This window comes from Vidua chalybeata, chromosome 1 (genome assembly GCF_026979565.1).
Source record: "Vidua chalybeata isolate OUT-0048 chromosome 1, bVidCha1 merged haplotype, whole genome shotgun sequence".
Classification (NCBI taxonomy): domain Eukaryota; kingdom Metazoa; phylum Chordata; class Aves; order Passeriformes; family Viduidae; genus Vidua; species Vidua chalybeata.
Window position 1 is genome coordinate 7,845,055 of NC_071530.1, and position 24,234 is coordinate 7,869,288.

The 24,234-nt window shown below is 42.3% G+C and overlaps 1 protein-coding gene across 1 annotated transcript in view; it reads right to left on the bottom strand.

Moving 5' to 3' along the window:
• PAXIP1 (PAX interacting protein 1) overlaps window positions 1-7,050 on the bottom strand; it is a 31,652-nt gene extending 24,602 nt beyond the window's left edge. The window contains exons 1-2 of the mRNA XM_053956181.1: window positions 6,351-7,050; window positions 1,233-1,367 (exon numbers count right to left, since the gene is read on the bottom strand). Coding sequence (XP_053812156.1) covers window positions 1,233-1,367; window positions 6,351-6,440 — 225 coding nt within the window. The 5' untranslated portion in view covers window positions 6,441-7,050. The remainder of the gene's footprint in view (window positions 1-1,232; window positions 1,368-6,350) is intronic.
• Window positions 7,051-24,234: the final 17,184 nt, after the last annotated feature.

Sequence of the window (24,234 nt, forward strand, 5' to 3'; positions counted from 1 at the left end):
CCTCAATCCTAAGGGAAAAAAAAAGGATATTTTCCTCCCTTAAGTTTTTAATCTTCCTTTTTCCCTATAACCAGCTACTTTTGTGCCTCTGACTTCCAGTACCTTTAATACTTACTCTGATCTTCTTGATTACAGATCATGCTGTGATGTTTTCAGGTCAAGTGACATTAGTGAAAGATTTGCACTCCTCCAGCAAATGAGTTATGAAGCAAATTAAATTATTTAAGTGGCATCAGAAAGCAGGAAGTGCTCTCTACAATGTTGATGTCCTTCCTTCTCATGAAAATGGCAGCATTTCCTTGTTTATGAAGTTAAAATTACACAAAAACCATTTCAGAGAAAGGAACTAAAAATTAACCAGCACACCCAGTATAACCATAAGGGTCCCTTGCCAAGCACCTTTCATTTTTTAGAGTTAATTCACAGTTCTACACTGTCAGGTGAGCTCTCATGACAAAACCTATCAAAAGTCTCTACTGCCACCGGTACCCACATGGATAAAATAACCCAAAATCATGTACTTAAAGGTATCAGTAGTGAAATTCTAGTGATATTTCTTCCAATCTCTCTCAAGACTTCCAGAGTGACAAGTTCACACATTCAAAGATGAAGCCCACAACTTTTCACTGAAAAACACCCTGCTATTGGAAGGTAGTAACAAAATACTGGTAATTCCAGTGCAAGAAATAAAGAAAAAGAGTAAAAAAACCCTTGAAAAACTAAAATAAGGAGGAAAAAAATCCCTACTTTTCTGCAAGTTCCTATATTCCATAATTAGCATAGTACATATATGCAGAATCAACAAAATAATTTTGTAGTTTGCCAATTTTATGTGTTTTAAAAAAACATTCAGCAATCTACTACTTATTCTAAATTGAGGTTTTCCACTGCCAGAAGCTTCTAAGAACCTTGCCTTCAGAAACACTTCTAAAGTAGAACTAACAGGACATCATCTCACAGATGACTGAAAGAAAAATCTGAAAAAAAAACAATGTAGAATGCTAAAAAAACCCCACACCACTGACAGATACAGAGCAACAAGCAGAAGGAGAGAACAGAACTGTAACAGAAGTCTGCAAGTTAGGATAAAAGTTTGTGTTACAAGAATGTAAGATTTTTAAAGACATGTTTTATTTGGTCATCAGCCAAAGATGAATATTCTATTATAAGAATGAAGCACTTATGCTTCATAATACTAAAAACTTTGACCATATCATGGATGAGTCACTCACCTTTACCACAGGGAGATCAAAAACTTCTCGAGATTCTCCAACTTCTGGATTGTCCCCATCTTCTGAAATAATATGTGAGGCCAGTGCATTGTAAGAAACTTCCTTTGCTTTCCCAGCTTTCAGAAGTTGGATAACCTAAAGCCAAAAGAGGACAGGGAGAAGTCAACAATTTTTAGCAACTTTTATTTGAGAAAAACATTACTGCGAGAAGACACTAACACAGGATGGATGAATGAACATGACCTTCTCTCTTGGCTGTCCTCCTGTAGGTGGCCAGAACTTTTCCTAAAGCTACCAAACACATTTAAAACCAGACTGCCAAAGGTTTACACCTCTTCTATACTTTCATCATTGCATCTGAAGAGCTACTTTCCAAAATAATTGATGATGGGGTAGAAACTGGGGACATGTCACGGTTTTTCCAGAACATGAATTCCTCAAAAAATACATTAAAACTATTTTCCTTCATGCAGGGAAGGAAAGCTCTTCTAAGTGTTTGTTTTTGCATAGGGTAGCTCTGGAAGTGTTTGAATATACTTTAAAATAAGAGGTTGAATTCTAAGGACTAAGTGATTTTATGAAACACAGAAGAAAATAAAACAAGTAGAACTCATGCTCCCTAAATTAATACCTTCAGGAGATGGAACTGCAGTGCCTCACTCCACTGCTCTGCCCTGAGAATGCAAAACACCTCCCAACTACCAAAGCACATCTCACTCCCAATTTGCAAGGCCCAAATAGCAGATGCTGCTTCAAGAGTTCAGCGTTCTCTCAGCTCTGCTGTAGAGATCTGTGATAAACCTAGCCCTGCACCCCAAAAACCATGACTTTCATTTAAACCAAGAAGGTGACAGAGAAGGTAGTGGAGAGGGGAAGAGAAAAATGTTTTAAAATAATATGGTCTAAAAGAGTTCAGAAGTTAAAAATGCCATTTAAGATCATTGTTTCATTTCCCTTTTATTATTCAGAAATAATGATTTAGAACAAAACTGGTGTGATGTTCATCTTCCAAAACCTGCTAGGGACAGATGTCTGTCCCTGCAAACCTGCTGGGGACATTCCCTTCAAAACAGAATGCTCTGCTCACAACAGTGAACAGCAGAGAGCAAGGCAATGTATTCATCAGACAAAGTATTAATTAATTAATTGGTCCTTAAGCAATTACTCCCTCCCTGTACACTCACCAGGATAAAGAAATACTGAAAAAGAGACTCTCAAAACACAGCATTGAGCTATTTTATAAAGCATTTCTGCCAAGCAGAAAAACAGGGATAGAAAAATCACCACTTACTGAGGAGGCAACTATGGCACTCCCTGACAGAAGTACCTGACTTTAAAACTCCATTTAAGAAAACAAAACTTTTTTTTTTTTCTGCAATGGATGAATATTACCAAAAGAATTACTATAAAATAACCAAGAAAATTGATCATGAGCTTGCTGTTGTTCTCACCAGTGCCAGAAACAGGAGTGAATGTTTCCATTTTGCACACCAATCCCCTAAACCATGATACACCTTCCTTCAGGAAATCCAGTTAACCGTAAAGAAAGACAGGATGCTATTCCAAAGGGAGAAGCTAAATCCAAATAAAGCACTTTTGGAAACAAGGTGCTTAAGAACATCTCAGCACATGAGCTCCTTGTCTCACAGAGCTCTCCCTGAGTTACAATCCCATTCAACTGCTCATTTAGGGGAAGGCTAAAAAAAGAGTGAACGTCATGAAAACTGAGAGCCCCAATCTGACAGCACCAGAAAGTAGCTATGAATAATGTACTAAAAGTATGATATTTTTAATATCAAAACAATGTTGCATTACAGAACTTGTGCAAAGCATCTGCTTATACAAAAAGCTACACTAGTTTCATGTAGTTTAAATACTATAAATATGATACATAATAACGCATTTGATTATTTTATGTGTCATGAAAAAAGACTCTTCCTAATTTAGGTCACGTCAACTTCAAAACTCCTCTCAGAATACACAACTTCTTCAGATTAAGTAGTACCTGGACTGAAAAGTTGTATTGGCACAATTAAAGAACTCACTTACATTGATATCAACCTATAACTAGAAAACATAATGCTGAAAAGCCTTAATATGAACACTGTAAAAATCCTGCATTTTAAGTATTGGTTTATATCCATTAAATTAATTTTTTTTTGGGGGGGGAGGGGAGAGGAATAAAAATTTTATCTTGTGTTCTCCCACTAAAATCTGTGTTGGAAGAAACAAGAGGCATAGTTCAAAATTAAGAAGTATGACAATGGGCATATAAAAATAAATTAAACAAGATAACCAAAACCCAAATATCCTGTTCAAAGACCTTGTGCTGCATTGCATTACTTTTTATCTTTTTCTGAAGGAAAAGGAAATACTGATTTTAACTGATGTTTCCAAAACATGATGGTTTGGGGTTTTATATCTGAGGAAAGCAGAAAGAGCATTTATTAAAAGAGGAGCTGACATCTACTCCTCAGCCTCAGTAAGCTGTGAGGAACAAAATGCACCCAATGGAATGGAATAGGTTTGAAGTTGAGAGCCAGCCTAACTCTCCTTCATTTGCCAGAACACTTCGGCACAAGTCCAGACTTTTGCTTCCCTTCCAATTTATGCTGCACATGCTTTAATAGGCAGTAGGTATGCAGTTATTCACCTGAAAAAAAATTATTTCCCTCTTACTCTTGGATTTGTTTCGATTAGCATACTCACTTGTGCTAGGTCTGTTTTAATATTTATTATGGTAACTGGTTTTCTGTGAAACCATTTAAAATTTAAGCTGATCAAAGTGTGCTCCTTCACAGAAGCTGAAGGAGAAAATTCTTTGCAAAATCAAGCTGGCATCCACTGGTATATGAAGTAGTAAAAAGTGCCAAAGATATTTGTAATTTTTACATCAGTCATGGGACAAATTTCACTCTAAGAACTGATTGAGTTTGGTTTACAATTCCTGTATTCTGTCTTGGCTCAAAACACACCTGATAAATGCTCCTCATACTCAGGTGCCCCAGGGTACCACAGACAACACCCACAGGAGGGTGTCCTGGTCTCAACAAGGATAAGAGTTAATTTATTCTCAGTAGCTGCTATGGTTCTATTTTGGATTCAGAATGGGAATAACGTTGATAACACACTGATGTTTTGGTTTTTCCTAAGTTGTGTTTATCCTAAGTCAAGGGCTATTTTTTTTTTTGTGTCATGCTCTGTCAGTGAGGAGTTATAAAAAAGGCTAGGAGGGAGAACAGCCTGGACAGGTGACCCAAAACTGGCCAAAGGGCTATTCCACACCAAAGCACGTCATGCCCAGTATATAAACTGGGGGAGTTACCCATAAGAGGGGCTGAGCTGGGGTCAGGAATGAAGTCTGGCATCAGTCAGTGCACGGTGAGCAATTGTATTGTGCCTCACTTGCTTGGGGTTTCTTTTATTTCCCTTTTTCTTAGCATTATTATTTACCATTGTTTTCAATTATTTACCATTACCTGGTTTTCAATTATTAAATTCTTTTATATCTCAACCTATAAGTTTAATTTTTGAATCTCCTCCTCATTACACTGCACAGGGGTGGGGGTGAGAGAGCAGCTGTGTTGTGCTTAGTTGCCAGCTGAGCTTAAGCCGGTACAGAGGGTTCTCCCAGGAGCTGGCCCCGAGCTCAGCTGAGCCCAGCCCAGCCCAGCCCAGCTCACCTCCTCTGACCAGGCTCTGCCTCCCAAGCCAGGCAGAGGAAAATTCAATGCACCAAATTTGGAGCAAATTTGGACAATGACTCTGACTGCAAAGAAGAATGAAATTTAACATGAGAAAGAAAACCAATTTAAGAGAATGCTTGTCTATTTGCTCTATGGGAAATATGCTCATTGTCCTCCCATGTCAACACATGACTAAGAACAGGCTTTTCAAGACGCTACTCCAATGACAAATGATGTACAGGAGTGCTACAGGATTTTTGCACTCATCCTCATACACATAATATTAACTGCTGCTGTAGGGTTTTTTTGTAAGTACAGGAATCTGGTATTTGAGTGCTAACCTACTATTAGAAATTGTATCTCTGAAGACCTAATGCCTAAAGAACTAAATTTTACATCTAGAAACCTGTCTAAAGAAGTTTTCATCCTGATCTTTAATTGTATTCTTCCTAGACTGTATTTTTTTTAGCACAATAGGAATGAAAACTATCTGAACAGGCCAGTGACTGTGTCTCCGGGACACAGCCAGTGAGTGCCAGGACAGGATGCTAAAGGAAACCAACGCTGAACTAAGACTTTACTACAGCAAATACCAGAGAGGCAAAGACTTTCTAACTTCAGCGTGAAGCATGCAGTAACCTGCTTGCAGGATGCTCCTGTCCTAAAGCTTCGGAGGGTGCATTTCAAACATCTGTCTAATTGGACAAGCCACAAAACTTTGTTTCAACCATCTTCGCCGACCACGGGTGTTACTCACGGCCAGGCCACCTGCATTACCCAGGGCACTACCCCAGAGCACGGCGAGAGGGGCAGGCGGCCCCTGGCCTAAACTGCACCAGCACGGCCCCGGGGCGGTACCAGGGCCGTGCTCGGGGCCGCGCCAAGGCGGGAAGGTCTGTGTGGGAGGGAAGAGCTAGTCCGGCCCGCCGTGACGAACCTTCCCCATGGCCTGTCCCTGTGTACCCGTACGGAACCGGGCACAGGGAGGGGCCGGGCCTGCGGAGCGCTCGAATCGGAGGAGCGGCGGCCACTGCCCCCGCTGCCCGCCCGGCCCGGCTCGGCACAGGAAGTCCCTCCGCCCGCTCCTCCTCCGCTCAGGCGGCTCCGGCGGGGCCTGCGCGGCGGGGCCGCGGCTCCCATGGCGGCGGCAGCGGCGCTTCCCGCGGGCACAGCCGGGATCGGGGCCGGGATCGGAGCCGGGATCGGGGCCGGGATCTGGACCGGCCGCCTCCCCTCCCCCCCAGCCATCCCTCACGGTCCCTCAGGCGCGCGCTCCCCCCACTCCCGCCCTTTCCCCGTGAGGAGGCGCGAGCCTCGAGCCCGCGCGTGGCAGCCGGACGGTTCCACAGTGCCCCCCCCCCCCCCCCCCCGTCGGGATGGGGGGGGGAGACGAAAGGGAAGGCGGGAATGATCTGAAGGGATGAGCCGGTACCTTGGGGTCGATGTCTCCCACCACGAAGAACTTGACGTCTTTGAACATCTCCTCCGGGACTTTCAGCTCCTCGTCGTCGTCCGCCAACATGGTCCCGGACGGCAGCAGCGGGCGCTCCCCCCCTGCCCGCTATTCCCCCGCGCTCACTGTGCAAAACCCGCCGGGGCCCGGGTCTCTCCCGTCCCCCTCCCCCCGCAGAGCCGCCGAACCGCGCGAGCAAGGCGCGCGCTGCGGGACACACCATCCCCCGCCGGGACGTAGGGGGGGTGGAAGGGGGAGGGGAGAGCCGCCCCCGCAAAGCGGCTCCCCCCGCCCGACCAGCCACCACGGCTGCTGCAGGGCCGCGCCCGCCTCTGATCCACAGGCGCTATCCCTGCTCCTCCCTCTTTCCCCGAACCGGACCGGCAGACAGCATCCGGGTCCGGAGCACCCCCCGCGCGGGATGCAATGGACTCGCCCCGAACGACAGAGGCGGGCAGCGGGGATACCCGGCCCCGCCCATTGGCGGGGGAGGGAAGGCAACAGCCCCTGGCCCCGCCCCTCGGATCGCCCAGGCCCCGCCCCCTCGGCCCCGCCGTGAGGGGACGCGGGCGATGGCGGCGCGGCCCCTGGGCCGGCAGCGGCGGCCAATAGCTGTGCCGTGTATTGCCGCGGCCAGCTCATCTGTGAGCGTACCGACTGCTCCCGAAATCATAGCATGCAACCGCTAAGCTGGGAAAAGACCTATAAGGTCATCGAGCCCCACCGAAATAAAGTATTTTCCCTCAGAAACTGCAAAGCATCCATCTGCATTGATAGTGAAGCATTCCCACCTAGAGGGGGATGTATCTTACCTAACTATTTTAGATAACACAAAACAATTATTATCACTTTCTATAGGTTAGAGTCAACAGAAAGAAACGAGCACTTTCAGAGCCTGCTTCATGTCATATATTTTAAACATTGCTGCATTGACAAGGATGTTTAAAATATAGATATTAGATAATATATCATTGTATCTGTATAATAAGCACTCTGCTTTCCAAAGGAGTTTTGAACCTCCTCCTTTGATGTGGACAATGACTCCCTCCCACACTCGGAGCAATGTTAAGAGATAGCATTGCAAGACTTGGTGAAATAAAAATACAGTGCACCTACTGCCTGCAAGGCCTGTCTCACTTTCCCAGGAGGAAACTATTTTTCTTACCTATGTTATTCTTGAAACTATGGTAGAAACCATACATTGGTTTACAAGCCATTTATTTACTTTTACTGGACAAAATTTTACTGGATAAAAGCTTCACCCAAGTCCCCTGGATCTCCACATGACATCGTCTCCTTTCTACTCCAACTATGTAAGAAATACCCAACCTATCACCTGTTCTTTTTCCACTCCAGAAAGAACATTTGGTTGAAAATTTTACTGTTTTGCCCACCCTCCCAATGAAATTTACTTTTTAAAGTGAAAATCAAACTAAAAAGTCCTTTTATATGGTATACTTTTTTGTTGTGGTGCAGGAAAAAAAGTAGAAATAATCATCTGGTTTTAAACCCATTTTCCCTTTCTTTCAACAATTCGTATTCTCATCTCACTTCCTATCTTTTATAATAATCCTTGTTTAGATTAATTTTCTTCTGTGCCATGTATGTCCTGGACTGCCTTTGAAAAAGCAGAGCTCTGCTTTCCTTTATAGCCACTCTCCAGCTGCCATGTCCAGCCTTTGCTTTCTTAGTTCCATAATTTTCACTCTTTCCAACTCCATCTTTGATCCATTTTGACTTCTTCACACTAAACTGAACCACTTTGACCAAAATCTTCTTTCACCTGCAGCAAAATATATTTCATATTCTCCTTGATCTATCAGATTTCATTAACACCACTGCTTCCTGAGCTTCCTTTCCTGTTGGATTTCATTGCCTCTGTAATCATCTGCATCTTCCAGCACTGGTGATTTTCACTTCTTTTCTTTGATAAATATAGCTATCTCTCAGGTTTCTATTCCACATTCTTCTCTGAGTTCTTTCCTCTTCCTGATGTCATTCATTACTTAGATTCATCTTTCTCAGTGTGATCACTGAGAAATTGCCTTTTCCCACAGGAATACTTTCCTTATACCTAAGCCCCTGTCACATATTCCTGCTCCACACAAAGAAAACCAAAGTTTTGTCCTCCAAGTGTTTGTCCTCTTGATTTTCCTTCTCTGCCTATTTTCTTTGTTACTTTAATGAGTTCCTCCAGCCCTCCTATCCTTTGGATTTTCCAGGGTCACATAATTTTTGGTTCTTTGTACAACTCCAAGATTACAAGTATTTCAAAACAGGAGTTATGCTAATACTGGCAAAAAACATAATGCAAACAACCTGCACACATTTCTCATAGCATTGCCCCTTCCCAAACTTTCAGCTGGAGTTGCAGCTAGTGCAGCATCGGGTGGGACCACCTTGGATCTTCCATTTGCTCTGCTAGTCAAATCAGAAGAATATGAGATGGATTTGCTATTTTAAATCACAACAATTTTAAAATTCTCCAGAAATAGAAGGTGGGATTAATGTGTCAAATCATTGAAACTCACTGCAAAATCAGTTTTTCACAAACAAAAAGTACCTATTCATAAGGGTAATTGTAATTATCCTTAAGGGTAAATCATTGTTTTTAACGATTAATAATAATTATGATAAAAAGCCAAGAATAAAGTGTAGCAACATACACAGTATGGAAGTGTAATGAAATGTGAAAAAGAGGAAGGTTAAGAATTAACTATAATAGGTTTACCAGAAGAAAACTGTTTTATAACTTTGATCCTGTATAGCAAAGAGAAAGTTGTTGTTGCCCTAACCTGGGATGTGGGTCATGGACTTTTGGGTCTGTCCTCCTCTTCCTGAATGGAGTAAAAGTAACTTTGCTGAGGCACAAGGTAGGGATAGCCACGGAATGCCTAAATCCTCTGGATGTTCTTTAACCACAGAGCTTTTGATAGAAAAGGGAAGAATGAAACCATCCCACCCTCCCTCCCCTAAATGAATAAGCACTGGGAGCAACTCCTGGACAGAGCCCCAGAGCTGTGCTTGGTGAAAGCAGGAGGACTTGCAAAATCCTGCCCAGCTCAGGAGCAGATGCCAGGCAGGTGACCAGCTGTGCAGCCCAGCCACATCAGGGGAGTTTCCATTCTGTGCCATGAAACAATGCACAGCAACAACCCTACAGAAATCCTGCCTGGTAGCAGTTTAAATTAAGAGTTCTAACGGCCCCAGTAAGAAATTTTGTCGATCTCAGTACTGGATTGCACAGAGAGGCTGTTGTATTATCAGCAGTGCTACTAATCTTCTCACACAGAAATAGCTTTCTTTATTTGAAATCTTTTTTTGTCTTCAAAATGACCACTCTCAGAAGAAAAGACAAATCCCATGAGTCAGAAGTTTTACCCTTTAAGTACCTCCTAAATAAGCAGTATAATTAAATTAATGAATATATTTTTACTTCTTTACATATTTCATGAGTCACCTGTCAATAAATTATTTAAATTCTAGTAATTAGACTATTTCTAACAAAAATTTATAGTTCCAGTTTCGCATCACGTGTGTGGTCTTGTTTCCAGACCATAAGAGCAGAAAATGAGATGGAAAAAGTATGGGTTTGAGCAAGAAAAATATGTTATTGAAGAAGAAAAATATCCCCTGAATTTGCCAGAAATAAATTCTGGCTTCTGCTCACAGGTCAGCACACAGAACTAAGTCAAATCACTGGGCTGGTCTCACTGCCCAGGTGTAGAGCAAAGTGCTCGCCTGTATTTAGCCTCAAATGGATTTGTCAGGTTATGAGGTAAAGCTCATCTGCACGAGCTGAGTGACAGTGGAAGGAGGGAGAGCCCAACTCCTCTGCAAGCTGCTTCCAGCCCATCCCAGGGACCACCAGCCCACCAAAGGTCCATCTCCACAAGCCAGAAGAGCACAGGGGCAGACAGGTGGGTGGGAACCTGTTGGGCAATACTCTTTTCCTGACCCACAGATGGGGCAACTGAGAGGCGTTTTAGCACAGCATTTCTAAATCAACATTTCTAATCTAAAAGTTTACAGATGTGTACTGTGTGAGCCTTCTGTCAGGCCCTAAGAACTCTCTACAAATCCATTTCCCACAGGAACCCAAACCAAGGTACCACACAGGGCCTCCAAAGTGTCCACAGAGGGCGAGCAGGGTAAGGCCATTGGTGCTGTCCCTGTTGCTGAGAGTGCTCTGAGCTGATGTCACACGGGCCATGTACAGGTGTATGTCATCACCAGAGTCCACAACGATGTGAACAGAACATTATCTGTGCCAGAAACACTCCTCTGATCTCTTAACTACAAGAGCTCTGTACAGAGAACTTCATGAGCATGTTTCCAGAAGAACTGTGATCTAAATTTTGTATTGGGTGTTGCTTGCACGAGGTGAAAGCCCACCAAGCTGACAAGATTTGTGCATGCTTACATAAATGCCTTATTTGTGTGCACAAATGATTATATGAAAAATTCATATGCACCTACAATATCATATTTAGGCGTAATTGCTTGTGAAAAAACAACAGCTTGATTTTTTTTATCTTGTTAATTAAATTTGAAGCTTAGATTAAATTGTGTGTTTGTTTTACTCCTGTGGGCAGAAGGCTTTCTGAGTCCTTTGTTAATAATACATACTTGTTTGGTAGCAGCTGGCTCTCTAGATGTTACTTTTCCAACAAAATATATCTTCACAAAGTACCCGGTGTTTTACAGAAGCTGATGTTAGTTTCAGTGTGCCTGGAAAGTTGTTGAAAATCTCAAAAGGCATGCTGCCTGCATTATCTCCATTCCCATTTCTTAACGTGAATAAAATCTGCTTTTTAATCGGAATCAAAATGTGCAAAACAGGTACACAGAGGGCTCTGTTTTGGCTTGAGCTGTCTATGCATTTTTCCTCTTTCCTTCAGTGGGACTGCTTGCAATGGCAAATATGATTTATAATTAAAAACTTTCTTATTATCTGTACAGCAACACTGAATCCTAAAAGGCTCCCTTGGAACTGGTAGTTTCATTTTTGATTCTCTTCTAATTCCAGAACTGCACTGAGAATCCCTTGTCATTTCCTTGACAGTTTTCTTTTTTAATATAATAGTTACAATTTTTTTTTTTGCAAGTGCCAAGTAGCAAGTTTTACTGTAACTGAGCATAAAGGAGCAGAGGGGGAAATATTTTGATTAGCACAACTTAATGTAAGGATATTTTTTGTCAGAAGTGAGACATAGTGGTAAAAGAGGGGATATACTCCTTTGTGTTGCCTGCTACAGAATGTGAAAGGTTCATTCACCTTTACAAATAAATTCTATCTTTCCCTCAGACTGCCAATAACCACCTCTATATAAATTACATATAATTAATACATATAATTACATACATACTTATATATATACATATATATAACATTATAACACTTTCTTAATGAGTTTTGGACCTGATTGTATTGGAGAGGAGTATTGAATTGTATTGCATCAGGAAAGAAGAATGCAAGTCTTCCCATTGCTCTGGGAAAGAACAAATAATTTGCCACAAATAAAATGTGATACTATAATTTATAGACTCCATTCTTTGCACCTCAAGAGGAGTCCTTGCTTCTGCTCCAGCTAAGGTACCTACCAATTTCTGTGTATTTTCTGAGTTTGAGAAAAAAATGTTGGTGAAATATGGTGGGTAATTATCCCTGTAGCCCTTCTTTGTAGCTTGTCAAGATTAACATCCATATACAGGCTTTCCATTGGGGTAAATTAATATCAGCAAAACAATAGAGAATGCAAATTTTCCTTTGAGCCTGGGCTTTTATTCATGCAGGCTTGAAAAGAGCTAATGAAATACGAAGTAACCAAAATTAATTTTTCTAGAAATGAGTAAATTATTTGTGCCAAATCCTTTTTTTTGTTATTCAAATAACACTAACACTTAAATTTATTTTTACATTATTAATACATAAATGTAGAAAAAGGCACCTAAAGTTGGTGGCATTGCAGAGCATATTACAGAACAGTGTGAAGAGTGAGCCTAGGTACTGCTCTGAGAAGATCTCAGAATCCATTTATGGCTTTGTGCTTTTGAGTAGAGTGAAAACCCTCAATTTGTGCTGATAAAACATTGACATTCCATCTCTCTCTTTCTGTATGTTGTCCAAATAGTTAAATATTCCCTTTACTCCTCCAGAAATAGGAATGGCCAGAAGACCCTTGCCTGAGGACGCATCACTGTGCTCCCACAGAAGCTCCAGTCTTGGGGGTGATCTGTGCTGATCTTTCTGGAACAGCCTATTAAAAGTGGCTGGTTTTACACAGGTTCTCCTGACTCAGTTAACCCAGTGCTGGCTCGGAGCAGGGAGTGACTCAGGGTTCCTATTCTGGAGCAGAGACAGAGGGCAGCAGCTGCACCAGCCCACCTGTGCCACCAGGGAAATTCATAGGTAGCCATGGGGTCTTAGTGCTAAAACCTATTGAAAAATATTTCATTGCTGACGTATTTTCACAGCAACTGCATCATCTTCAGAGCAGTTCCTCCAACTTACCGAGTGTAAGGCCAGAAGGCCACTTAGACTAACCTTCCGCATGGAGCACTGGGAGCAGAATTGATCATTCCATTGTTTGTCCCTAAAAGTAGCCCCAGCCTGGGAGCACGTTTCTGCTTTATGGCCTTCCCAAATGCTGAAGCTTAGAGAAGCATTTTCAAGGTGGCTGAAAGACAGGTGCCTGCACATCTTTAAATGCAGACACAGGTAGACAAATTATCTGCCTGTGATAGAGTACAAACAGAGAAGCTGAATGTATTTGTCACATGTTTGTGGCTGCAGCTTTGGGAAGCTCTCAGCTTAGACATGGATGTGACTGCACTATGCAGACAACTAGTTATTGTTGCTGGATTGAACTCCCACTTTTCTGTAGAAGGAACCTGATTTCTATTTCTCACGTATTTTCAAATGAAATGAAGAACTTAAACTGACATTCTTGAAAAATGTGTTCCAACAGCATTCTTATAATGGCCTTGAGGCCAGAAGAAAGCGGTCGGTCTTCCAGTCAGTTTTCCTTATAATTTAACCTTAAATTTCACCCCAAATACTCCTGCCCTGAGCTGAGGTAATATTGAGTTCTAATCTGAAGACATCAAGAGATGAATCCACTGCTGCTCTTAGCTGATCAATCTTAAAAGGATCTCGGTGCCCCCATAATTAATTACAGGTCGAGTATGTCATGCAGGAAACATTATGAAATGAGACAATTGTTATTTAAGTACCTAGTTGTCTGCCACTCTTGAATGCAAAAAAAAAGAAGTTATTGATTTGATATCTAGAATATGTCTATTATATTGATATCAACTATTGAGTACTAAGCAGGAGTTGGGATTCAGACAAACAGGTGTCACTGTCAGGACTTTGTCATTAGAGCCTAAGGTCAGGAGAAATGCAGGTAAACTGCTTGTACTCTTAGGCCAGTTCTGGCTCTAATCCTCTTTTTTGGCTTACAGAAGGCTTTCAGGGGAATAAAGGCTCTGTAATCCTCCAAATGCTTTGGTTAGTTGAAAGATGTGCTCTGTGATATGTCAGACCTCCTGCAATAGGAGCAGATAGATCTCTGAACCAGGAAAGCCTAAAATCCATTCATGTCTCCAGGTCTAACTCCTCTGTGAACTGTCTCAGGCCAAGGAAGTTTTAAGTTCACAGTGTGGTTCCTTCAGTGTCAGGTAAGGTCCTTCACCTCTACCATATACCTGATACCTCCACAGCCCAGTCAGATATGGTTAAAAATACCCAGGAACTGGGAAAACAGGACAAGTGCCATACCACACACAAGAGACTGTGATCACATTGAACCCCTTCAAGACACCAGGCTATAAAGAAGTGGTTTCTTTTTATTTTGGCCTATTACAGCCAAAATTCTTACTTCCCCTGTTTGCTTAAAGCACCATCCTCCTTATCAAAGGACTGTCCTCCTCCTTCATCACTGAGGCTTCTGCCACATTCCTGTCATTGTTGGTCATTTTTAATCTTTGACACTGTGGCAGATACTCACAGATCAGCAGATACCTGCTTAATCTTTGAAAAAGCCACCAAAAGGTCTCTGGGTTCATTTAAAGCTGGCTCTATTCCCTACATAATCCCTCAGGATCCCAGGACTTCCCACATCTGAATTCTCAGTGCTGCAAATGGAAGAAGAAATTGTGGCATGAGGCAGCAAGCACCAAAGCTGTAATGATCTTCCTTCAGGGAGTCAATTACATTTGCTGTTTGCCTTATGGCACACGTAGGTGATTACTGTGTGAGGGCCAGGGTGCATTTGTTTAATGTATCCTTGAACTCTTATTACATTTTCCACTCATCTTGCTAGAGCCTTATCTTCAATTACACTCCTTTCCATATGCCCCAAGCTGTTATTGCTTATGAGACCAACCTGACCCTCTTGTATCCAAAATGTCACTGAATTAAATCAAATTTTTATACTTTTCAACTTGAACAGTTATCTCTCGATGCACATAACAAACAGATAATGAGATCTGCATTTTATTAGACACAGTGGAGCTCACTGATGTTTAACTATTAGGCAGAACCATTTTGCTGCTCAGTTACAATTACATTATTTTTCTCTGTGTCTGGATAGCTGTCAATTGATTTAATTCATTCTAAATGTGTAGTATAGTATTTTCCTTAGTGTTGTCTACATTCAGAGAACTGGATACACTTCTACACTTTTTTCCTGAAAGGGAGGGGAATTCCCTGTAGCTACATTTCTCTACAGTCTAATCTTTTTGCCTTCAAATTTTGTGAAAATTTTCCCATGCTTTGCCTCTGAGTCAGGGATACTTCAAAATCCCATTCTTAGCTTTAAGCATATCCTCAAACTCTGCTCATTTGAATAGGAATAAAGCACATACTTGAAATTAAACACTCATGAATCAGGATGGGTTCCTGAAATAAGTCCAGCTTAAAAAGGATCCACTGGCCCCATTCCAAAGGCTGACATGCCCACCTCAAGCCATAGTGCCCTGCACATCCTGTGCTGTATAGTACATGCTCATAATTTATGATTCACACGGTGCTCATAATGATGAAATAACAGCATCTCAAAGTGGGATCTAATCAATGCAAATATTTAGGTCCATCACAGGCCACAAGAAGATCTGCTCTCCCAGAAGGGCCCAGCTTCCATGTGACTCTCCTGTGTGCTGGGAGCCAACTGACACAGTCATAAATAACCCAGTTGGTAAACATCAGAAGGTTACACACCCTCTCTGGTTCTGTGTGCTGACCCCTGCTCTGGCTCAGTGCAAAGAGGTGGGTCTAACCCTCTTTGTGTTTTAAGCCGACAAGAACAGAAGGATATATGTCATCTTTTACTGTATCTAAATGTGTGGAGGGTAATTTCTCATAATAAGGTGCCTTGATTGCTTACTGAACATACCTTGGAGAGTGGTCTTGCTTTTGTACAGCAAAAAAAATGTCTCTCTTCACTTGAAATTATAAAGGATATAAGAGATAGCAGAGGAGTATTATTATTCAGCTAAAGAAAAGAAAGCTTGTTTCAGATAGGGATGTCTTTCTGAGATTTACTAAGCAGTCCACAGAATTTAGATATCTACATTTTAGACATCTCAGTTTAATATAGAAAAAATCTTATTACATTTCAGAATAATAATTCTCCTTGAAATGAATGGGAGAGATTAATCTAGAGACATAGATTGCTTCAGAAAATCTATTTCCTCACCTATTTCACTGACATTCACAGAAAGCAGCTGCCATAAATTTTTATAAATGTTAGGCATATGGATGGCTAACTCTGTTTGCACAGCCTCAGCCTGTACAGTAAACTTCACTCTGCAGATCAGTCCAGCTGGTTGTTTGTGGGTAATTGTTTGCAAGATGCACCCTTAGGAAGCTGCTGTGGCTCTCCATGGCCTGTGGTGCTCTTTTCTAACACTTGTCATTAATCTGAGGCTGTAATGTGTTGTTTAATGGGGCAGGCATCTCACTGGGCAGGAGGGATTAACTGGGACAAGGACATCAGGATTTATGGTTCCTCGCAGTCACAGCTGTCATAAAAACAGAAATCCTCCTGGAAATGAAGAACAGGCACTGTGGAGAGACCATTTGTCTTTGCGCAACTTCCTCACAATGTGTCAAGCCCAGGACTCCACTTGCAGCCTCCCATCAAGACGTGGCCGTACTGCAGAAGGGAAGATGGCAGGAGAAGGACTGAACACCCGCAGCCAGACTGGCTGGAGTGATACCAAAACTGGAGGGATGGGAAGCACATGTCTGCGTGGGCAGCTCTGCAAGACTGAGTCTACTGCTAGGAGTCAAAGCAAGGGACAGGAGATGTCATATGTGTGAATGTTGGATGGAAGGCTTTAAAACATGAAAATGTTGGTGGGGTTTGGGGTTTTATTCCATTGAATTCTTGGTTGTGGTTACGCAGTTGTATTTATAACCCTAGCCAAGTCAGTTGCTAGTGGTGATGTAGTAAAAGCTGCTCATATTAACTACTCTAGTGCTTAGGAAAACAGAGAAGAATGGAGAGACAGGAGCATACAATGAAGATGCTGAAATGTGGAGAGGAGGAAGGACACTGAGAGTCTGCCCAGAAAGTTCTGAAGTTGTATCAGGTCAGATGAGGAGTCCTTTAAAAAAACAGGGACTTCTTTATTTCCAAAATGAGATTCAGATTTTAACTACATAAGCCACCTTCTGTGCAGATGTCTTTCATGAACATACACCATTAAGTGTGCTCCTATCAGACCCTGAATAATTCAGTAGTGTCAACATGGAAGATTTTTTACTAAATTTACACCAAAATCCTGATAAAATCAGGAAAAAATTCAGTCAAAATCTGAAAGCAGAAAATAACCAGAGAAGAGGTGGAAAAATTAACTACAAAAGATGAGCTTACAGGTGCCAGCAGCTGACCAAGTCCAAGCAGGTCCCTTGCCTCAGGTCAATCTCTGCAGGGACAAGAATTACATCATCCATTGCATCTACCTGGAGGCACCTGAAGAAAGGTAGGGGATGGCTCTGAAAGGAAAGGAGAAACTCACTGGTGGCAGATGCCACCAGCCCCCTCCAAGCCTGTGGCTTCACTGTGTCACAAAGGGTGGGCACACAGCTGTAGCCCAGAGTGGCTCAGAGATGCTGGCCTCAGCCCCTCTTGCTGGTTTTCCCACCACCAGCTCTTGCGTGAGCGTGTTCCCAGTGTCACACATCATGTCCCCAAAGTGGGAGCTGAGCATGAAGCACAGGGAGATGCTGCAGCTCACACACCACTGGGCCACCACCTCTGAGCTACAGTCTACCAACCTTGACTCACAGATCAGCAGCCAGAAGAAAAACACACTGTTTTTAATAAAATGCAGTGCTAGACAATTAAGAAAGGTCTGGCAACATTTTGCTGTTATAGCAGTGAATACTGGTTGTTAAAAATAATGATGCTACTAATAAAAAACCTTGTGGAAAACAGAAGGACATTTATACAACCCCTTCCATCCCAAGGGTTCAGAAAATTTTATAGTAGTAGCAAGTAGATTGCTTGATCAGGTGCTTGATGTGGTAGAAGGGACCAAACCAAGAAATTTCTAACATGATACTGTCAAATTCTATGAGAGAAATTATGTTTGGGGACCATTAAAAATGGTTGTATTTGTTCAAATAGCTGGAAAAGTTTGCTGTCATGCCCATGATCCAGAGGCAAGCTCTTTATGAGCCTACAGAAGACATCTGCAAGTACTTTTCTTGCAGAGACATGGGAGAAGACTCATTTTAGTTGCAGACAGAAAGTGTGTGGTCACAACCTGCCATTGGACTTTTTCAAACTTGTAAATAGTTCCTCTCATTTGTATGAACCTCTCACTCACCCAGCAACACAGGTATGAAATATAAATAAGCAAAATTCCACAGCTTTCAAGCTTTCATATTTTCTCTAATGATCTACCATGTTGTATGGCTTGAAAATACTGGCAATTTACCTTACTGAAATTAAGACCCGTTCTGCTGACCTGCATGACCTGGACAGGCTGGGGCAGGGAAACATCCAGCTACACTGAATAATCAGGGGGAAGAAAATATTCCACAGCTGGAAGGAAGCATAATGTGACTATGAATCTGAGACACTCAGATGGTAGCCTAGTTGAGAGAGCTGTACAACTATGCCAGTGCTTCCTTTGGCAGGTAGGGTTGTGGCTGTGGCTGTTCAAGGATCTCCAGGGAAGAAGGCAACAACCAAAGGTCTATAAGGAAATCAGGCTGTTGGAGTGGGAGAAAAGACATCCCTTGAGGACGGCATCAGTGGATAATTTTTGCACCTATTACCAACTAATTACAATAACATAACTAGTCCTGGAGGTTAAAGTGAGCGGAGGTTTGGGAATAAGGTACTCCAGCCAATGGAAGTGGGTTGCCCAGTGGGCATGGAAACACACTGACAAGGAGTCCAAGGGAATGTAACAGGAATGAAAGTAGGTATATGAAAAAGTTGAAGAACTTCTGGCTCAGAAAACTGTTGAGAGTGATTTATGTTCTTAATGTGGTAAACAGATTCTAAAGTGTTTTGCCTCTTAGCTCGAAAGAACATTTCTAGACTATTGATGGATTTATATAAATAAAGGTTCAGAAACTTGCCACCTGCAAGGCAGCAGAAAGGTAACCTGGAAAACACCAAATAGAAAAACTCATGTTCAGCCTCATACTATTACAGCCTTCCCTATAGCTTCACAGCTATGCAAATTATCTGTCACAATGCATAAAGCTCAAGATAAACAAAGCTCTTCCACAACTTGGCATATGGAAAAAGGGTCTGAACTGAAATGGTAATTGAGTTTTAGAGACCCATCCATTTGCTGTCATCGTGCCATCTGTCTCCCTGGCAGAGTCCTGACAGCTTGCATTGGCAGCTTTGATTGCCAAAGCTCATGTATTAAGTTAAGATTTACCTTGTCTTCCCACACACAGTTTCTTATTTTTCTATGGCACTGCTATTCTAGATGATTCACAGAACTGCAGGATACCCTGTACTCCCAGAAGCATAATATATTTTGGTATTTTTAAACCTTTTTTTTTTTAATCAGAAATATAGATAATTTTCTGTTGTGGTTTATAAGCCACCTGTAGACACCAAGTCCACCAGAGTCAAGAGAGAGTCTTTCTTCTCAGGGAGTGACCATGGGTAACAGAGATCACAGGTGCTGGTGTATGTATGTGTGAAGTATTTGCTACCACCAGAGTAATAAATGAAAACTGCAGATGCCATATGAGGGCAGGACCCCCCGAGGCAGGCTCCACGTTATTGCATTACTGTCATAACTGCTCACTGCAAAGCACCTTGGACTAAAAGCCAATATGATGCCTAGCATAACTCTACTGATTCCCCTGAAATTACACAGATGATTGATGTTGCCCCTCAAGGTATGAAAGAAGAGATAAAATTATTTACATTTAATTTCTTTACCCAGAATGGAACTTTTAACTGCAGCAGTGAATGATGTGGGAGTTGCCCTTAGACTTTATTAAGTTGCAGCTGGCCCTCTGACCATGAACAGGTTTTTTCACTATGCAAGAACAAAGAGTTTAATTCCAGCAGGAGTTAATTCATGCTTGGCAGAAGACAGATAAGCTCTCCTGGCAGTCCATTTACTGAGACATACACAGCAGTGCAAGCTAGCAGAGTCCCTCCTGCCTTTAGGCCAAAGGAATTGTGGCCACATTCAAAAGACACAAGCACTGAGACACCACTGACTTTACATAAGAGAGGACCATGCACTAGGCAAGGCAAGAGGCTGCTCTGTTGAACAGCTTTTGTTCTTGTTCTGCTTTGTTCCTGTTGCAGAATTAAACAACACCTTAGTTATGTCACTGAAATCATTGTCCTGCTTTTGACTTGACACAGTAATTTTCTTTTTAGTGGCTGGTACAGGGCTGTGTTTTGAATTTAGGATGAGAATGTTGGTAACACGCTGATGCTTTAGTTGTTGCTAAGCAGTGCTTACCCAAAGGACTTCTCAGCTTCCTGTGCTCTGCCATCAAACAAGAAGCTGGGAGGTAGCACAGCCAGGATAGCTGACCCCAACTGGCCAGAGGGATATTCCACACCACAGAACATTGTGCCCAGTATATAGACTGGAGGGAGGTGGCTGATGGCTGCTCAGGGCTGGGCTGGGCATCCATCAGCAGGTGTTGAGCAATTGTGTTGTGCATCCCATGTGTCTCTTGGATTTCATTCCCCTCTTCCTCTCTTTTTTTCATTAGTACTAGCAGTAGTATCATTATTATTGTTGTTTCAATTATTAAACTGTTCTTATTTCAATCCATGAGGTCCACTTTTTTTTTTCCCCAGGTCTCCTCTTCACTTGGGAGGGGAGCAAGTGGCTTCAAGGGATGACAGTCATTCAGTTGGTGGCTTCCTAAAGGAAAGCTTACATGCCCTAAACTGGATTAGACCTGCCTGAGGAATGTTTTCCAGTCATACAAATGAAAAGCCAACAGGATTTCAACTCATTGTTTTAATTTCTCTCCCAAGACAGAAAGACTTCTCAGAGTTCTTCATAAGCATCCAAACCAAGAGAACCCAAACAGGTAACAGGTAAGCAGGTTGGTAAACAGGTCACTCAATGGGACAGTGTGGGGGTATGGAGCACTCAGCTCCCCCTTGTTCTTGCTCCAAGGTACTCCCACAATCCTACTGAATCTCCTAGTAACACACAACAGGGTTAATCTCTGCTTCTCAGTCAGAGAATTGTTCCACTTTGAAGTAAGTAATTACATGTTACTGGGAGAGAAAGGCTGACTCCAACTGTGGCCCTTGGCTGGCATGTGAGAAAACCTCAAGTAAGTCCACGCTCGAGTAAATATGTGATTATTAACCAGCTGCAGCACCAGAAATCTGAGAGAGAGTTACCCAGAGCAGCCAGCTGCTTGGCTGTGGAAATGCTTACATGAGCTGTGAGGCATCATGATCCAAGCTCATAGCCATGATACAGCCATAGCTCAGTCATGAGCTTTGATGCTTTGAACCTTGGTTGCCTTGGTTGGAACTAGATGATCTTTAATGTCCCCTTCCAACCCAAAGCTTCTGTGCTCTTGGTTTCAGAAGACTAGAGTGACATCGGAGCAGAGGATGGGCTCTGAGGGTATGAGAACAACCTCTCAGTCTGTGCATTCTCACTGTGGCCATGTTTGACCATTTTGCAATAGGAGAGGAGTGGGTGGTCTGCAAGTGTGTTCAAAAAGCATGGCTGGATGTGGTGTGAAGCTGGACTGAGGCTGGTTGAAAGTTAAATGAAATTCAAGTGATGAATACCTGAGGTTTAGAAATTGCTGTGACAGGATGCACACTTACTGAGCAGTCTGGCTGGCAACTGAGCACAGCTTTCAGTAGTGGTGTATATACACAGTGAGAATATGTGTTCCTGTAATCCTTGTATAACCTAGCAGCTACACCTACTCTGGAGACTGCAATTCTCATTGATTCATTGAGCATGCCCAGCAAAAATTCCTCTGAGCCTTCTCCTCTCCTTTTTCTGCCAGTTGTAAGGGCAGAGGTTCAAAAGATCTCCATAGAGATTAACAACATAAATCCATTCACCCTTTTCCCAGGAGTAGCTAATACTTGGATGTGCATTTAGGCAGTGGCACTGATTACATTGTGAATTCCCTCCTAACCTCCAACCATCTGATGCATATTTTGAATTGGAAGGTATCTCCAATAAATGGCATTTAGGAGCAAGCGTAATTTAATGTCTTTACTGGAGTGCATGCTGCTAAATCCAGGCAAGTCCTGTCACATTTAATTCCTCTGGCTCCATCAGTGAAGATGTGAGATAATCCTGACTTTGTAACATAGAACTTTTTCTCAGAGACTTTCACAGATGTGATCATTCCACAAGCATTATCCACTCGCTAAAGATCTTGGCCTTCTGCTCACTTAATATCAAGAGTTCTGAGAAAATAAATGATCATACTAATCTGTGTAAAGTAAACAGCATTTTGTCCTTAAAATAACATTTTGTCCTTAAAAACAGCAATATTTAGTCACCTCCAGAATCTGGTGCATTCAGCCAATGCACCTAAAGAATGCAGGATCAGAATTGTGGAATGATGCAGGTTGGAAGGGACCTCTGGAGATCACCTGGTCCAACCCCCACTGAAGAGGGGATAACTCCAAAGTCAGATCAGTTCATTCACAGTGATGTCCAGCTGAATATTGGACATTGCTAAGGTTGGAGATTTCACAGCTGCTTTAAGTGATTTCAGACCACTCTCCAGGTGAATATTTATTTCTTAATTTCTAATTGGAATGTAGAATCACAGAATGCTTTAGGCAGAAAGGAACCTGAGACATCATCTAGTTCCAAGCACTCTGCCATGGGCAGGGACCCAGAGCCCTGTCCAACCTGTCCTTGAACACTTTCAGGCATGGGGCATCCACAGCTTCTCTGAGCAACCTGTTCCAGTGTCTTACCACCTTCAAAGGAATGAATTTCTTCCAGTTTCATGTGCTAGCCTAATCCAATCTAAACCTACCCTCCATCATCCTAATGCTACCTCTTGTTCTATCATTCCATGCCCTTTTAAAAAGTCCCTCTCCAGCTCTCTTGAAGTCCCTTTAGGTACTGCAAGGTGCTACGTGGCCTCCCCAGAGCTTTCTCTTCTCTAGGCTGAACAACCCTAATTCTCTCAGCCTGCCTTCTCAGCAGAGGTGCTCCAGTGCCTGGATCATCTTCATGACCCTCCTCTGGACTCCTCCAACAGCTCCATGTCCTTCTCACACTGGGGGCCCCAGAGCTGGATGCAGCACTGCAGGTGGGGTCCCACACAGCTGGAGCAGAGAGGCAGAATTCGCTCTCTCCAGCTGCTGGTCACGCTGCCTGTGCTGCAGCCCAGGACATGGGTGGCTTTCTGGGCTGCCTGTGCACGTTGCCAGCTCATGCTGAGCTCCTCATCAACCAACACCCCCAAGTCAGCAGCTGATGTTGTGACTCTCACTCATTGCATCCCCTCCGATCACTGTGCACCTCTAGGGAGAGTTTGCTTTAAGGAGAGTTTGTTTTTACCCTTTCTATGCCCACCCCTGAGGTAACTGGAGACAGCAGTAAGATTTTCCCCTCAAGCTTCTCTTTTTAGGAGTGATAAACTCAGTTCTTTTTGTCTTTACACATCATACGTGAGTCTGCTCATCACCTTGATTACCTATGACTAGACTTGCCCCGGTGAAGAACCCCAAACAGGACATGAAATTCCCAGGTTTGTTGGATAGAGGGAACTGGTTATAACCCCAAACCTGTACTCTTGTATAGGTCTATTCCATCCCAGGTGCAGACCTTTGCATTTCCATATACATACTCTTATATATATATATATATATATATATATATATATATATATATATATATATTTGTCTACATTCTGTATTTCCCTTCACTTCTCAATGAATGGCACTGACCCATTCAGCTCCAGCATCTGCCAATATATATTTTTTAAAGTCAAGTAAGTAAAATAATGAAAGTATTAATGATTTTTCATGAGAATATAATCTAGTTTTACTTCTTTAGATTTAATACATTTTATTTTCATTTCTGTTTAAATATAATTTTTGTCTATTTGTTCCTGAAACAAAAAATAATAATATATTTTCAGGAGCACATATTTTATAATTTGTGGTTGATTTCTATTAATTCTGGGTAATAGGTTTTTTCTGGGAAGAGCCCACACAACAAAAAGCTCTCAGCCTTGGAGCTGCTAAGTGTTTTGATCAATATAATGACAGTCAATGATGTTTTGCACCTTACAAACCAGGAATTTTAAATCAAGAGGCTTTATGAAAGGTTGCAAACCCTATTTGTCCTTTGAGTTGTAAGTAAAAAACCTACTCATTCCAAAATTGTC